Source organism: Danio rerio, chromosome 22 (assembly GCF_052040795.2).
Source record: "Danio rerio strain M-AB ecotype USA chromosome 22, GRCz13ab, whole genome shotgun sequence".
In the NCBI taxonomy this organism is placed as follows: Eukaryota; Metazoa; Chordata; class Actinopteri; order Cypriniformes; family Danionidae; genus Danio; species Danio rerio.
The window spans coordinates 22,307,398-22,322,921 of record NC_141042.1 but is presented as its reverse complement, the minus strand read 5'-3'; the positions used below and the strand labels follow the sequence as shown (position 1 = coordinate 22,322,921).

The 15,524-nt window shown below is 36.5% G+C and overlaps 1 protein-coding gene across 5 annotated transcripts in view; it reads left to right on the top strand.

Moving 5' to 3' along the window:
* tle2b (TLE family member 2, transcriptional corepressor b) overlaps positions 1–15,524 on the top strand; it is a 115,258-nt gene that overhangs the window by 84,270 nt on the left and 15,464 nt on the right. For 3 of the 5 annotated variants that reach the window (XM_087304301.1, XM_087304302.1, XM_087304300.1), the window contains 5 exons: positions 1,144–1,206; positions 4,046–4,120; positions 7,766–7,943; positions 10,005–10,021; positions 14,318–14,452. In XM_087304301.1, the coding sequence (XP_087160427.1) occupies positions 1,144–1,206; positions 4,046–4,120; positions 7,766–7,943; positions 10,005–10,021; positions 14,318–14,452 (468 nt within the window). The remainder of the gene's footprint in view (positions 1–1,143; positions 1,207–4,045; positions 4,121–7,765; positions 7,944–10,004; positions 10,022–14,317; positions 14,453–15,524) is intronic. The other 2 variants (XM_087304304.1, XM_087304303.1) reach the window with 1 other exon arrangement.

Below are 15,524 nucleotides of genomic sequence, written 5' to 3'. Positions count from 1 at the left end.
TACTGTAGTAGTGCATTGTTTTGCAGTTTGTAGAGTTGTTGCTAAATCGATGCCAAGGTATTCTGTGTGGTTGCTAGACAGCTTAATAAGATTGCTTGAGTGTTTTGTTTGTATGGCAAGTTTGTATTGACCTTATTCTAAAATGCGGAAGTGCGCCTGTTATCGCGATTGTCTATGAACTTCCGTTTCTGTCGCCTATGGGAGAAATGACAAGGAATAATAAACGGCAAAAAACGGTCAAACTACTTGCTCTACAAACAAATGTTTGCATGACTATACAGACCAATTAGAATAATATAACAAGGAAATATCAGTTTGCAACATCAAACAGCGAAACGAGCAGTTTTTAATGTCTAAAAATGAATGGAAGTGAATGAGACCGGAAGTCTTGTGCCAAAAAGATTCAAATGGCAGCGCCCGCTCGTCTACGGAGAATAAGGTCAATAGGTGTTTTTAGCTAGTTTCTAAGGTTTTTGCTGAGATGTCATGAATGGTTTTCCAGTGTTGCTAGATCTACAGTCTTTCTGGGTGATTTCTGGTTACTCTGGGGTTTCTAGAGTGTTGAGTAGGATTTCGGAGTGATTTTAAGGACATACATGGCTTTTAAGCATTGCTAAGAAGCTGTGGAGTTACAAGGGGGTTACTATGGTTTTGGAGGTAGTTGTGCTAAGAATGACTTGTAGTTTTAGTTTACTGGGTCGTTCTCTTTGTTTGTTAATAGTGCATTGTTTTGGAGTAGGTAGAGTCTTGCTAAATTGTTGCTAGGGTATTCTGTGTAGTTGCTAGGCAGCTTAATATGATTTTGTATGGCAAGTTTTGTGTATATGTTTTTAGCTAGTTTCTAAGACTTTTGCTTGGATGTTATGAATGTGTGTTTTTTTTATCATTTGCGCCCACAGAATTGCAATTAACCTCCATCCTCCATCGCAGCTGTTCAGAATGGCCTTCATTTCATTATTATCTGTCACTCTCTTTCTCTGCCTTGTGTATCTTTTGTTGCTTAGACATCATTGTCGTGAATATAATCTAAGCTGAAGCCATTTGTGTGCTTGGGAATTGAGCGCCCAGTGCAGTTGTACAGGTTTATCACTGTCACTGTTTTCTCTTCTAATCGAGCGCGTGCATGTGTGTGTTCTCTTTCAGGCGGAGATCGTGAAGCGACTCAGTGCTATCTGTGCTCAAATCATCCCTTTCCTCTCTCAGGAGGTAGGCTGACAGTGATTGACAACTCATCAGGGTTCTGGGGTCTTCTCCCAGAGGCAAACACACACTCGTGCACACACTTTTTTTCCCCTCCCTGTCAGACTGATTCACCCTCAGTATGGCTGTGCAGCTTCTAGATTTTAACGACTAGTCTCACATTTCTGCCTAAACAAGGATTGCTGATATCCTGCTTTTTTTCTTTCTTACAAAGAAGCAAACTTGAAGACAAAAGTCGTCTGCTATGACTTGATGAGCTTGTGCTGTAAAATTAGTGGTTATCAGCTGAAAGATATGGGCCAGTAGAGGCCTTCTGCGCCTACTAGTAAGCTTAGAAGGCTGTAATCATCCATTCACATGGTTATTCAGTTATAGATCACATACGACTGTTGCCGGAAGTTAACAAGAATTATTTATATTATTTAATACATTTCCTATTAAATGTATTTTATTAATGTCTACCTCTACCCCAACCCTACACCCCACCGCCACAGTAATGTAAAAACACATCTGGATCTGGAGTAACCTCTATTAGTATTGCTAATTAACCATGTGGTTGGATAATAACAGCCTTTTGAGCCTACTAGTAGGCACAGAAGGCCCCTACTGGCCCATATGTATCAGCTGATATCCACTAATAATGCCCATTCAATCGAGTGATAACATTCTAATCAGGTTAACCAGAATTCAAACACTAGCTATGTTTCCATTCATTGATGCGATTTAGATTTATGGCCAAAACTGGAATGTTGCTTAAAAATTTTGTACCATTTCTATCCAATTAGGACCAACAAAATTATTACTTCCTGATTACCTGGTGCCAATTGTCGAAAAAGTTAGGAGCAAAAGATTGTGAACAAAAACAATGGTCCTAATGTATTTCCTTTTTTACATTTTTTATTTCCATAGCTTTCAAGAATCCAAAAAGGTCCACATGTTGACAAATAATAACAGTTGATAAATGATAACAGTTTTAGCGTTAGGATGTGAGTGAATTGCCTCTTGTTAGAGTTATGAAGTAGTTTGACAACAAGCAGGAAATGTTCCTGGGCCAATGACATGGTCTATATATTAAATAGCTTGCGCCTCAGAAGACGAAATGCAATGAACGCGCTGCAACTTTTGCAAGTGCTAGCTTAATTATCTGTTAAAACTAAATCACATGACTTTTTTGATGTGCATGCTGGGATTTATTTGGTATATATGTTTTAATTGTAACTTATACACCTTTTTTCTTATCGGATAAAAAGTTTATCCTTCTGATTTGTGCACATACTTAGTTAAAATAGTTGGGAAAAATATAACCCAACTATAGGTTATTATAGCACCTTTCCAACTATAGGCTATTTTAACCCAATGCATTGGATTATTTTGATATTGGATATATTTTCCATTCTGGTAATACTATTGGTACTATTACTAGCACTACTATTGATTTTATAATTATGGCTGTGTAAATAAATAGCACACAGTTTTCAAAAATAATAGAAAAGCTTTATTTTCATTACATTGTAATTTTTATAAATTTTTTATATTCATTTTACATTTTTCAGTTAGTTCATCTTTTAAAACATCAAATTCTAGTCATTCGCATAACAATCAAATTTTAAGTTATTTGGTGACATCTAAACAATTACGGACCCCATAGTGTTACATGTTGTTTGTTTCTATCAATGTGCATGAAGGGTAGAAGGACTTCATTAAAAAACAAGCTCTTGAGATTTGGCTGTTGCTTTTTTAACTGTTCTTTGTTGGTTTCGTAAGGCTTGAAATGGTTTATTTTGTGTCCCAACATATTCAAAGCTCCAGTTCCCTCGTCGAGGAGCCATAAATCCATTGTTTATCTTCAAAGCTTTGGAGCTGCAGTGTGAATTAATGCATCTCACCTTTAGAGTTCAAAACCGTACTGGAAAACGAGAAAGGATTAACATAATTCCTCAAGAAAAGAATGAAAAACTATTTAGAATAATTAAGATGTTTCACAAAACCATTTTGAAAGTAATATATTATTATATATTTTGTTATTGACTTTTTTATATATATACATTAATTACGTATTAAATAAGTAGACAGTTCATTGTATTTTAAACATATTCAATAATTTATCTCATGATAATTTGCTCCAGATGGGATCTTTTTCAGTACTTTTTTTTTGTCTAAACCTGAACTTATATTGAAAAACTAGATATAAAATCCCAAGAATTCATAATTGGGATGACAGTTAGGGAGTTGCTATTTCAGTTTATTATCCAAAAATATATCTTAAATAAAAAAAATAGACTCTTAAATTTGACTGCAATTTTACCACTTTCAGCCGATTAATAGGCCGTAAATAAGTTATTCTGACTTAATAAAACCACAAACCGTTATTGTAGACGTTTGTAAATAACAAATCTGTTTACCGATCGTTACTTTCATAAAGTCTGTTTGTGAATTTGACCTTTTATATAATGTATAGTGATACAGCTCCCATGCGAGGATACCCAAGTTCCAATAAAGTGTCTGGAATGGATCTTCTTTTCAAATGAGGAGGATTTATTTGGGCAGATGAGCAATAAAAGATCAGGCGGAACTGTATTGATCAGGAGGTCACCTTTAGCATTAGCCTGAGTTAGTATCTGCTGACGGGGAAGGACAGAGTGATATGTCTGTCAATACTGACTGTGTGTGTGCGCGCGTGTTTGTGTATGGTGAGAGACTGGATAATTAAAGGATAAATTAAAGTTTTGTGAGCACTGACCTCATTATAAATGTACTTTATTTGGCTGTGTTTGAGTTTGTTTACACCAGTTTTGCATTTTGTGTCTCTTTCTTATCTCTGTGTGTGTTTTGTGTGTGTTTGTAGCATCAACAGCAGGTTGTTCAGGCGGTGGAGCGAGCTAAACAAGTGACCATGGCAGAGCTCAACGCCATCATAGGGGTGAGTGACCTCTGACCTCTCATACTAATGAATGGATGGATGGATGGAAGGATGGAAAATTTGACAGATGGATGGACAGATAGACAATTTCATGCATTGACAGAGGGATAAAAGGATGGATGGATGGATGGATGGATGGATGGATGATGGACAATTTGTCAGATGGATGGACAGATAGACAATTTCATGCATGGACAGAGGGATGGATGGATGGATGGATGGATGGATGGATGGATGAATGATGGACAATTTGTCAGATGGATGGACAGATAGACAATTTCATGCATGGACAGAGGGATGGATGGATGGATGGATAGACAGATAGGTACATGGTTATATAGATGGATAGATGGACAGATAGATACATAGGTGAATGGTTGTATGGATGCATGGAAGGATGGAAAATTTGACGGATGGATGGATGGATGGATGGATGGATGGATGGAAAATTTGACAGATGGATGGATGGATGGATGGATGATGGATAGACAATTTGTCAGATGGATGGACAGATAGACAATTTTTATGCATGGTCAGAGGGATGAATGGATGGATGGATGGATGGATGGATGATGGATGGACAATTTGTCAGATGGATGGACAGATAGACAATTTCATGCATGGACAGAGGGATGGATGGATGGATAGATGGATGGATGGATGGATGATGGACAATTTGTCAGATGGATGGACAGATAGACAATTTCATGCATGGACAGAGGGATGGATGGATGGATAGATGGATGGATGGATGGATGATGGACAATTTGTCAGATGGATGGACAGATAGACAATTTCATGTATAGACAGGGATGGATGGATGGATGGATGGATAGACAGATAGGTACATGGTTATATAGATGGATAGATGGACAGATAGATACATAGGTAGATGGTTGTATGGATGCATGGAAGGATGGAAAATTTGACAGATGGATGGATGGATGGATGGATGGATGGATGGATGGATGGATGGATGGATGGAAAATTTGACAGATGGATGGATGGATGGATGGATGGATGGATGGATGGATGGATGAAACGATAAATGGAAAAATGGATGTATTGACATAAGTTGTTTGCAGATCCCAGATAGGTGCATAAAGAAATACATAGCTGGAAAATGGATGGATGAATGAATGGATGGAAAGATGAACAAATAGATGTGCAGACAGATAGATATACAGTATAATGTGCTTAAATGTTGATTGATTGATTGATTGATTGATTGATTGATTGATTGATTGATTGACAGATAGAGAGTGAATAAAAACAGACTGACATACAGACAGATGAATGGATCAACACAGATAGGTTGGTAGTATGTGGAGGAGGGGAGGAAAAAGCAGCAGATAAAGGGATGTCTCTCCTCTCTCTGCTAAATTACAGCTTGTTTTGATGCTGGCTGTTAGAGAGGCTCAATCTCTCTCCAGTCCACTGTCTCTCTGAGCTCTGATCACATTAGTGCACTTAAAGCCCAGTGATACAGTGAAGCAGTCCACACATGACAAACAACAGCACAGGCTCACTCCACAGCACACACACACTGCTGCATTTCTCTATGGTTTATACATTTAAAACTGTTTCCAGAAACCTGTCAAAACAGCAAGCTAGGTTGGGACATATCTGTCTGTCTGACTGTTTGCCTGTCCATCCGACTGTCTGTCTATTTTAATCTGTCAAAAAATAAATAAATCAGTGTTATTGTCTCACATCACATCTGTGTCTGACCCTCTGTCCATCCATCCATCCATCCATCCGTCTGTCCGTCTGTCCGTCCATCCATCCATCAATCCATCCATCCATCCATCCATCCATCCATCCATCCATCCATCCATCCATCCATCCATCCATCCATCCATTAATCCCCCTGTATATCACTATCTTTCTGTTGCTCTTTCCCTGTCTGTTCATTCATCTGTCCGAGACTACGAAAATGCCTCACTCATTCAGTCTGTCTGTATGTTTTAATAAGGCTGCATATATCTGTATTTTTTTTATCTACTTATATAATATCTGCTCATCTTTCTATCACTCTGTCCGTGTTTCTGTTTGTTCATCTCTTGGTTATGTAGTTCTGTCCATATGTTTGTTCTGTCTATCTTTTACATGCACTCAAACATATCTATTGTGGTCTGGTTTTCATTTCTATTTAATCTGTCTGTTTATACCATATAATGAGCCTTTGACCATCCATCCATCAATCTGTTCATCTGTTCATCCATGATATTGCCCCTTCTAAATTGTCTGTCTGTCCATCTTTCATCCATCCATCCATCCATCTATCCATCCATTGGTCCATCTATCTTTCACTCTGCCCATTCATCTGTCAATTATCAATTCTCTGTCCATCCATCCATTCACCCATCCATCCATTTGTATATCCATCGATCCATTCATTCATCTAGCCATCTTTCATTCATCCATTCGTTCATCCATTCATCCATCTATCCATCTTTCATCAATTGATCCATCCATCTATCTGTCAACCTGCCTATGCACCTATCCGTCCATCCATCTATCCATCTATCCATCTTTCATCCATCCATCCTTCTATCTATCTATCTATCTATCTATCTATCTATCTATCTATCTATCTATCTATCTATCTATCTATCTATCTATCTATCTATCTATCTATCCATCCATTCATCTGTCCATCCATATGTCACGCTGCCCTTCCATTCATCCATTCATCCAACTATCCATCCGTTCGTCCATCTATTCATCCATCTTTACATCTTTCATCAATCAATCTATCTGTCACTGCCCATGCACCTATCCATCATCTATCCATTTTTTTCCATCCATCCGTTCGTCCATCCATTCATCCATCTATCTATCTATCCTTCATCAATCGATCCATCATCTATCTGTTACTCTGTCCATCCACCCATTTATCTATCCATCTATCTATCCATCTATCTGTCACTCTGCCCATCCATCCATCTGTCTGTACATCCATCCATCCATCTTTTACTCTGGCCATCCATTCATCTACCCATCCATTCATCTGTCCATCCATCTGTCACTCTGCCCATCCATCCATCCATTCATCCAAATGTCAATCAGTCTATCCATCTGTCACTCTGCCCATCCATCCATCCATCCATCCATCCATCCATCCATCCAACCATTCAGCTATCCATCCGTACATCTATTCGTCTATCCATCCATCCGTTTGTCACCCTGCCCATCCATCCATCCAACCTTCAAACTATCCATCCATCTCTTTCTCCATCCATTCATCCATCTATCCATCTTTCATCAATCGATCTATTATCTATCTGTCACTCTGTCCAACCACCCATCTATCCATCTTTCATCCATCTATCATCCATCTGTCACTCTGCCCATTCATCTATCAATTCATCCATCCATCCAACCATCCAACTAGTCATTCGTACATCTGTCCGTACATCTATTCATCCATCTATTACCATCCATCTATCCTTCTATCCATCCATCCATGCGTCAATCCATCCATCCATCCATCCATCCATCTATCCATCCATTCATCCATCCATCCATCCATCCATCCATCCATCCATCCATCCATCCATCCATCCATCCATCCATCCATCCATCCATGTGTTTTTCTCTGCATGTCTGCCTGCCTGATGTCTTTATCTGTCTGTCTCTCAGCAGCAGCAGCTCCAGCACCTGTCTCACCACACTCCAGGTATTCCTCTCACTCCTCATCCTTCAGGTCTGTCTCTGGGTGGGACGTCCAGTCTGTTGGCCCTCACTGGGGCCCTGGGAGTCACGGCACACCTGGCCAACAAGGACGAACGCAACCACCTAGACCCAGAGCACCTACGAGGTGAATATCTATCTGTCCTCTCTTAGTCAACAATTTTTAGCCTCATAGATGTATGAAGATATTAAACGACTTAATAAATTAAACACTTAATTTGGTAACACTTTAGAATAATTGTCCACTACGTATGAACGGTACAGCATTTATTAATCATAGTTTAACATTAACCAATGCATTATTGATATACATGAACTAACATTATTTGACTTAAATAACTTTAAGCAACGTTAACAAAGATAAATAAACACCGTAATAAATACATGACTAACAGTTTGTTTGTATGTTAGTAAATACATTAACTAACGGACCATTATTTTAAACTGTTACCAAAACTGTTCACTAATAAAAATTCTTTGAGGTGTGCTATTGCAAGTATGTCTATTTTTTTTAATTGACAAAAAAACATATAATATATATATATATGTTAACTGTGTTATGGTTGTAAAAAGAGATTGACGGTAACAGGATTGACAATTATAACTTTTTTAACATAGTAAATGGCAAGATTATACTAATATTCCGGTTACATTTTGCATCTTCTAGAAAAGCTTTCTATTATTTTTCAGAAGCAAAAAAATGTATAATAAAAATGATAAAAAATGTTTTAAATAATAACACAAATTAAATCCAGTTATCTCTAAAAACATAGCCATTATATTTGTATTTAGAGACATTTTGTCCTAAAAAATATTAACTTAAAGGGATTTATTAAAGTGTATTGTCCTTTTACTCAAGAAAAAAATAGCTAAGCGATATGACACAATGCATAAAACACACAGCAAATTTTACAATAAACAGAATTAATTAACAAAACATACAATAAACAAACTTTATGGCCTCTTCAGGATGACTCTAGAAAAATCCAAAATCTGTATATCCAGCATTTTGAATTCTGACGAGCTGTAAACAGATGACTGAAAGAGACAGATGTCCTTGTTTCGTAAAAGTACATGGAAAACAATCTCTAAAGATGTGGTGCAGCTGGCTTTAGCCTATAGTCTTTGGCTCTATAAGTCTCCCTGCATCTCCCGTTTTCAAAGTAAAAGTCCCACTTACATAGTAAGCTTAATAAAAACTTAGATAAGCTTAAAATAAGGTAACAAATATTGAGGGCATGCTAATAAATTGCTCCATATGCAATTTAACAGTTTGTGCTTTGCTCTGATTGGCCTGGTTTTCACTGGGATTTTACACTAAGTTGATTTACATCAGAATGAGGAAACAATGGTGTCTAAATCTTACTGTATGTCATTTCCATCTACTGATGTATTATTCAGCTATGCCTAGGTATGTCTAGATTTTTATTACGTGGCACCTTTAAGCAATAATACTTGAAAAAATACACTAAGGCTAATTCAGACACAAAAACAACCTGTATACGACAATATTATATATTTATATACATATATTGTGGTCCACAATATATGAGAGTTTGATTTTTCAAAATTAATTTCAGACACCAAATGTACCTGCAATTATAGAATAACCCAAATAATATTAAATCTCCAGAAGAAAAAAAAGACAATGGTGAGAAATACTTTTCGTAAATACTTTTGCTTGGGCATTAAAGGAAGCCATACAAAAAGTGATAGAGCCAAATGTGGCCCAAGGGAAGTTAACAGAACGACAGAAAGTGAGGCGTGTGTATGTGTGTATGTGTGTATGTGTGTATGTGTGTAGGTGTGTGTGTGTGTGTGTATGTGTATGTGTGTGTGTGTGTGTGTGTGTGTGTGTGTGTGTGTGTGTGTGTGTGTGTGTGTGTGTGTGTGTGTGTGTGTGTGTGTGTGTGTGTATGCATGGGAGTGTGCATGTGCGTGTGTGTGTATGTGGAGTGGGTCCGGTAGATTGGACCGACTTCTGAGGAGCCTTGAAGCTCTGATAGACTGAAGGCCAGAGGGGCGACTTGCTCAGAGAGCTCAATACAATGGATGTCATTTTATTGCACCCTGACTGGATTTTTCAGCATGACCTTGGCTTGCTTTGGAATTGTTGTTATTATTATCTAGACTGACGTCAATCCCCTACCCCTCCTTCTCTCTCTCTGTCTCTCTTCTCCGCTCCCAGAGGGTGCGCCCAGCAGGGTGAGTATCAAACTTTGTGTGTTTGTGTGTATATGTTGGTCCTCCACCCCACTGACTTTGATAAATGACTCCAAATGCTGAGTCCTTAACTGAGAAGAGCGATTATGAAATCCGACCGACCTTTCAGGACTCTCTAAACAGCGTTGTTACTGCCCTCTGCCATTAGTTACATGGGAAGTGTTCGTTTTGTACTTTTGCTGTAACAAAACATAACTCTCTGTCATTGGCCTGAATCTTAGTTAGCATTAAAGTATGGAGCTAGATCAGTCTCAAAAATAACAAATTTCCGAAATAAAATTCATACATGTACAGCACAATTCACATGTACAAAATCCAATTTGTAAATTCTACACACAATTCATGATTAGTAAAAATCATGAACATTTTGACCAAATAAATTGGATTTGTGCATTTTTTAATCATGTTTTGAATTTCCAAATTGGATTTGTCTATTTCTGAATCGAGTTTTGAATTTTCTAACTGGAATTGTGTATTCATAAATTGTGTTTTGAATTTATGAATTGGATTTGTGTATTTACGAAGCGTGTTTTGAATTTACAAATTGGGGTTTATGTATTTTTTAATCAAGTTTTGAATTCATGAATTTTATTTGTGTATTTATAAATCTTGTTTTGAATTTACGAATTGGGGTTTGTAATTATTGATCATGTTTCGAATTTATGAATTGGGGTTTGTGTATTTTTAATCGAGTTTTGAAATACGAATTGGATTTGTGTTTTTACGAATCTTGATTTGAATTTACGAATTGGGGTTTGTATTTATGAATCATGTATTTAATTTACGAATTGGATTTGTTTATTTACGAATCGTGTTTGGAATTTACAAATTGGGGTTAGTATTTATGAATGGTGTTTTGAATTTGCAATTTAGATTTGTATATTTTTTTAATCTTATTTTGAATTTACGAATTGGATTTGTGTATTTTAGAATCGAGTTTTGAATTTATAAATTAGATTTGTATATTTTTCAATCGAGTTTTGAATTCACAAATTGTATTTGTGTATTTTTTTAATTGTGTTTAGAATTTATGAATTGGATTTGTGTATTTTTGAATCGAGTTTTGAATTCACAAATTGGATTTGTATAATTTTTAATATAGTTTTAAATTTGCGAATTGGATTTGTGTATTTTTGAATCGTGTTTTAAATTTATGAATTGGGTTTGTGTATTTTTTAATTGTTTTTTTAACTTACGAGTTACATTTTTTTTTTAACATTTTTGAATAGTGTTTTGAAATTCACAGTGTTTCGAATTCATTCATTTTTCATTTTTAACAAATAAGTTTTTTCCCATTTGAAAAAAAAAAATAAGACAGTAATTTAAAGTAAATACTACAGTGTTTTTTAACCATACTATAGTAAACTATAGTATAATTGCAATATAAAAACTATAAAATAATTGCAAGAGTGACACAGCAACCATACTAATGTAGACAAATGACCCAATACTGTAGTTTTCTATAACTATAGGGCATAATATACTACAACACACCACAGTTCACGGTAGTAAAAAACAACAGTATTTATTCATTTCACTATAGCTAATAATGCGGTATACTGAATCATTCATTAACAAAGTGTTACTATAATATGTACAGGATAACAGTATTTGCTATTGTTTGGTTTACAAACACTACAGGCTGTCAGGTAACTTACTATAGTATTTTTTCATGTGTGATACTTTTTATGAGATCTTTTTCTGTTATTTTCCCAGTACTGCGTTGCTGCTAGAAGGTCTGTGTAAAACAAATGCCAAAAGAGTTAGTAGTTCATTTGGCTGTGACGACCCCTCATAAATAAGGGACTAAACTGAAGGAAAATGAATGATTCTGTTATCCAATTGTGTTCCAGTTTCAATTGGGAACTTCTGCTAGGATAATCATGGACCAAATGATAATTTATAATGTGTGCTGTCCCTTTAAGAGTCGAATGTGAGAATATGTGGAGGAGAAAGAGTTGTAACAGTCCCGTTCTTAAAGATGATTTCTTGTTGCTGACTGTAGAGGAAGAAAATGAGGGAGTCAAGGAAAGGTCTGAGCTAGGGGGAGTGAAAAGAGAGAGAGAATTTGGAGAAAACAGGTTTGTTTGAGAGAACTAGGGCTTCTTTGTGCACTTTTTCTCATCTCAGTCCAGTGCGCTTCCTGTTTGGCTAGCAAAACTGCAGCGTTGCAGAAAACGAAGTGTTTGAAGTCACTGATCTGAGGGTGGTTTTGCTGTCCTCCTCACAATGATGAAAGTTTAGAGACGGACAGTTGACACTGGATGCACGCCAAATGTTTTGGGCCAATTCAGTAACGATCGGCATCCAGAAGGATGCTTATTATTGCAAATTTAAAGGAATAAATCAGCCAAAGATGACAATTCTGTCATCATTTAATGACCCTCTTCTACAATACCAGTCAAAAGTTTTTTAAAGCTTTTAAATGAAGCCTTTTCTGCTGAACAATTTGCCAAAAATACAGTTAAAACTGTCAAATTGACTTATTATTAGAATTTGTAACAACTGTTTACTTATTGAGTGCTCCTTCAGAAATTCATATGATCTTCTGCTCAAGAAATATTTATTATTATTCTTATGATAATGATTATAACGAAAATCGTGACAAGTTGCCTTTCTAATGTGCCATTAAATATGTGTCCACTTTCATTTATTAGGGAGACATTAAAATGTTCAAGATTAAAAGTTGCATTTAATGTTAAAAAAATATTTATTTTAAATAAATGCTGTTATTTTTAACTTTCTTTTAATCGAAGAGTCTCAAAAAGTCATTATTAGCATGATGACTTGCTGTTCTGTTATGATCAATCTTTATTTTTTGCCCCCTGCCTCAATTATGTGGAAAAAAATTCAACATTGATCACAATGGATGAGAGAACACAAGGGAAAACAAGGTTGCTGTTGGAAGTTTTGTTAGTGAGGCCAGCAGGGGGAGCTCAACCTGTGGTCTGTGTGAGTCCAGATGCCCCGGTAAGTGAAGGGAACACTATACTGTCAGTGAGTGCCGTCTTTCAGGTGAGACGATAAACCGAGGTCCTGACTCTCTGTGGTCTTTAAAAATCCCCTGGCACTTCGTGTAAAGAGTAGAGGTGTAAACCCGGTGTCCTGGCCAAATTCCCTCCGTCAGCCCTGGCCTCCCAATCATCCCCATACACAGAATTTTCTTTATCACTGTCTGTGGTGAGCGCACTAGCACTGTTGTCCTGTGGCTACCGTCGCATCATCCAAGTGGATACTGCACACTGGTGGTGGAGTGGAGAGACCCCACTCCACCATAATATCCAAGAGGAATAGATAATAAATGCATTGATAAGAAAACAGTTTAGATCAGAGATGCCCAAAGTGCGGCCCGCGGGCCAAAGTTAGCGCATTGTAACCTTTGATTTGACCCACCATCCCATCTGAGAAGAGAGTGAGAATGATGGAGAGAAGTAGGGAGAATGTCTTTGAGATCGTCATTTCTGATATGATGTAAACTTTTTGTTTGTTTGTTTGTTTGTTTGATTTATTGCTGAGCTACAAAAAGGCAAACTAAAATTAAATGTTTTAAATGAATCTAAGTTTTTAAAATGTAAATGCTGTCACTCGATGGACAGAGGAATATGAAGAAGATATCGGCAAGCGATTAAGGCAAAAACTAGTGTAACGTCATTCTGTTATAAATGAGGTTGTTTTTACTGTGATAAGTTCATTATAAAACGTGACGGAAAAATATACTGTAATAGTTAACATAAAGCAATGTTTTCTAGTTTTTTTTTGATATTATTAAATAAATAAGGAAATTGCACGTATAAACTATGTTTACCTTTGGCCCACTAGCCTCAAATTTGGTTTTTGGCCCTTTATAAGGTAAATTTTGGGCATCCCTTGTTTAGATTGTAATGACATTTCACAATTTTACAGTTTTTACTATAGTTTGTATCAAATGAATCTTGCAAGCAGAATTTCCTATTTAAAAAAATAAATGAAATAAAAACATCTCTTAATCCCAAACCTTTGACCATCGGTGTATCTTTTCCACACAAAGACCTTTCTATATGAAAAAATAACAATATTTTCCTTTAAAATCACTTTCACAACAGTCAAACTGGCATCATGACGTTCGGGTTCGAGACACTTGAGAAATGCTGACATTTGATGTTATTGACTTTCAACCCAAAACCAGCAGGACAGTGAACTATTCGTGAACTTTGCACAACCTTTAGCGTTTTGTTGAAAATTTATGTGTGTGTGTGCATGTGTGTGTGTGTGTTTATGCTGTATTTTATGTCTCTGTAGAGTAAATCAGTGTCGTCGACTGACAGTCAGGCGGTGGAGGATCGTCAGGGTCCGTCAGGGGTTTATTCCTCTCAGGCCGGTGGTGATGCCAAACGGAGACGCTGTGAGGAAAAAGACATTCTGCAGTCCCACTACGTAGGTCACATGACAATGATACAATGATGATGTCTTTTCACTTTTCAAAATGGCAAAGCAATTGTGTTTGTGTGTATATACACTCAACGGCCACTTTATTAGGTACATTCATGTGCTTATTAAGGCACATTTCTAATCAGCCAATCACATGGCAGCAACTCAATGCATTTAGGCATGTAGACATGGTCTAGACCAGGGGTCACCAAACTTGTTCCTGGAGGGCCGTTGTCCTGCAGATTTTAGCTCCAACCCTACTCAAACACACCTGAACCAGCTAATCAATTTCTACCTAGGTATACTTGAAAGGTGTGTTGAGGCAAGTTGGAGCTAAACCCTGCAGGGCACCGGACCTCCAGGAACGAGATTGGTGACCTCTGGTCTAGGCGATCTGCTGCAGTTTAAACTGAGCATCAGAATGTGGAAGAAAGGTCGTTTAAGTGACTTTGAACGTGGCATGGTTTTTGGTGCCAGACGAGCTGGTCTGAGAACTGAAGAAACTGCTGTTCTACTAGGATTTTCACACATAACTATCTCTAGGGTTTACAGAGAATGGTCACCATACAACAGGGCATATCTCAACCCAATAGAGCACTTTTGGGATGTGGTGGAACAGGAGATTCGCATCATGCATGTGCAGCCGACAGATCTGCAGCAACTGTGTGATGCTATCATGTCAATATGGACCAAAATCTGAGAATTATTTCCAGTTCCTTGTTGAATCTATGCCACGAACGATTAAGGCAGTCCAGCCTGGTACTTGTTAGGTGTACCTAGTAAAGATGTGTTTATGTATGTATTTATATATATATATATATATATATATATATATATATATATATATATATATATATATATATATATATATATATATATATATTGTTCTTAAAGATGTTAAGAAAAAAAATGTACATATATATATAACTATATTTTGAACTATGAGTAAATTAAATTTAACCAAATATTGAAGATTTTAATCATATTAAAATACATACATTTGTAATTTATATTATATTATATTATATATAATATATATTATATATTATATAATATATTGTATTATATTGATAATTAT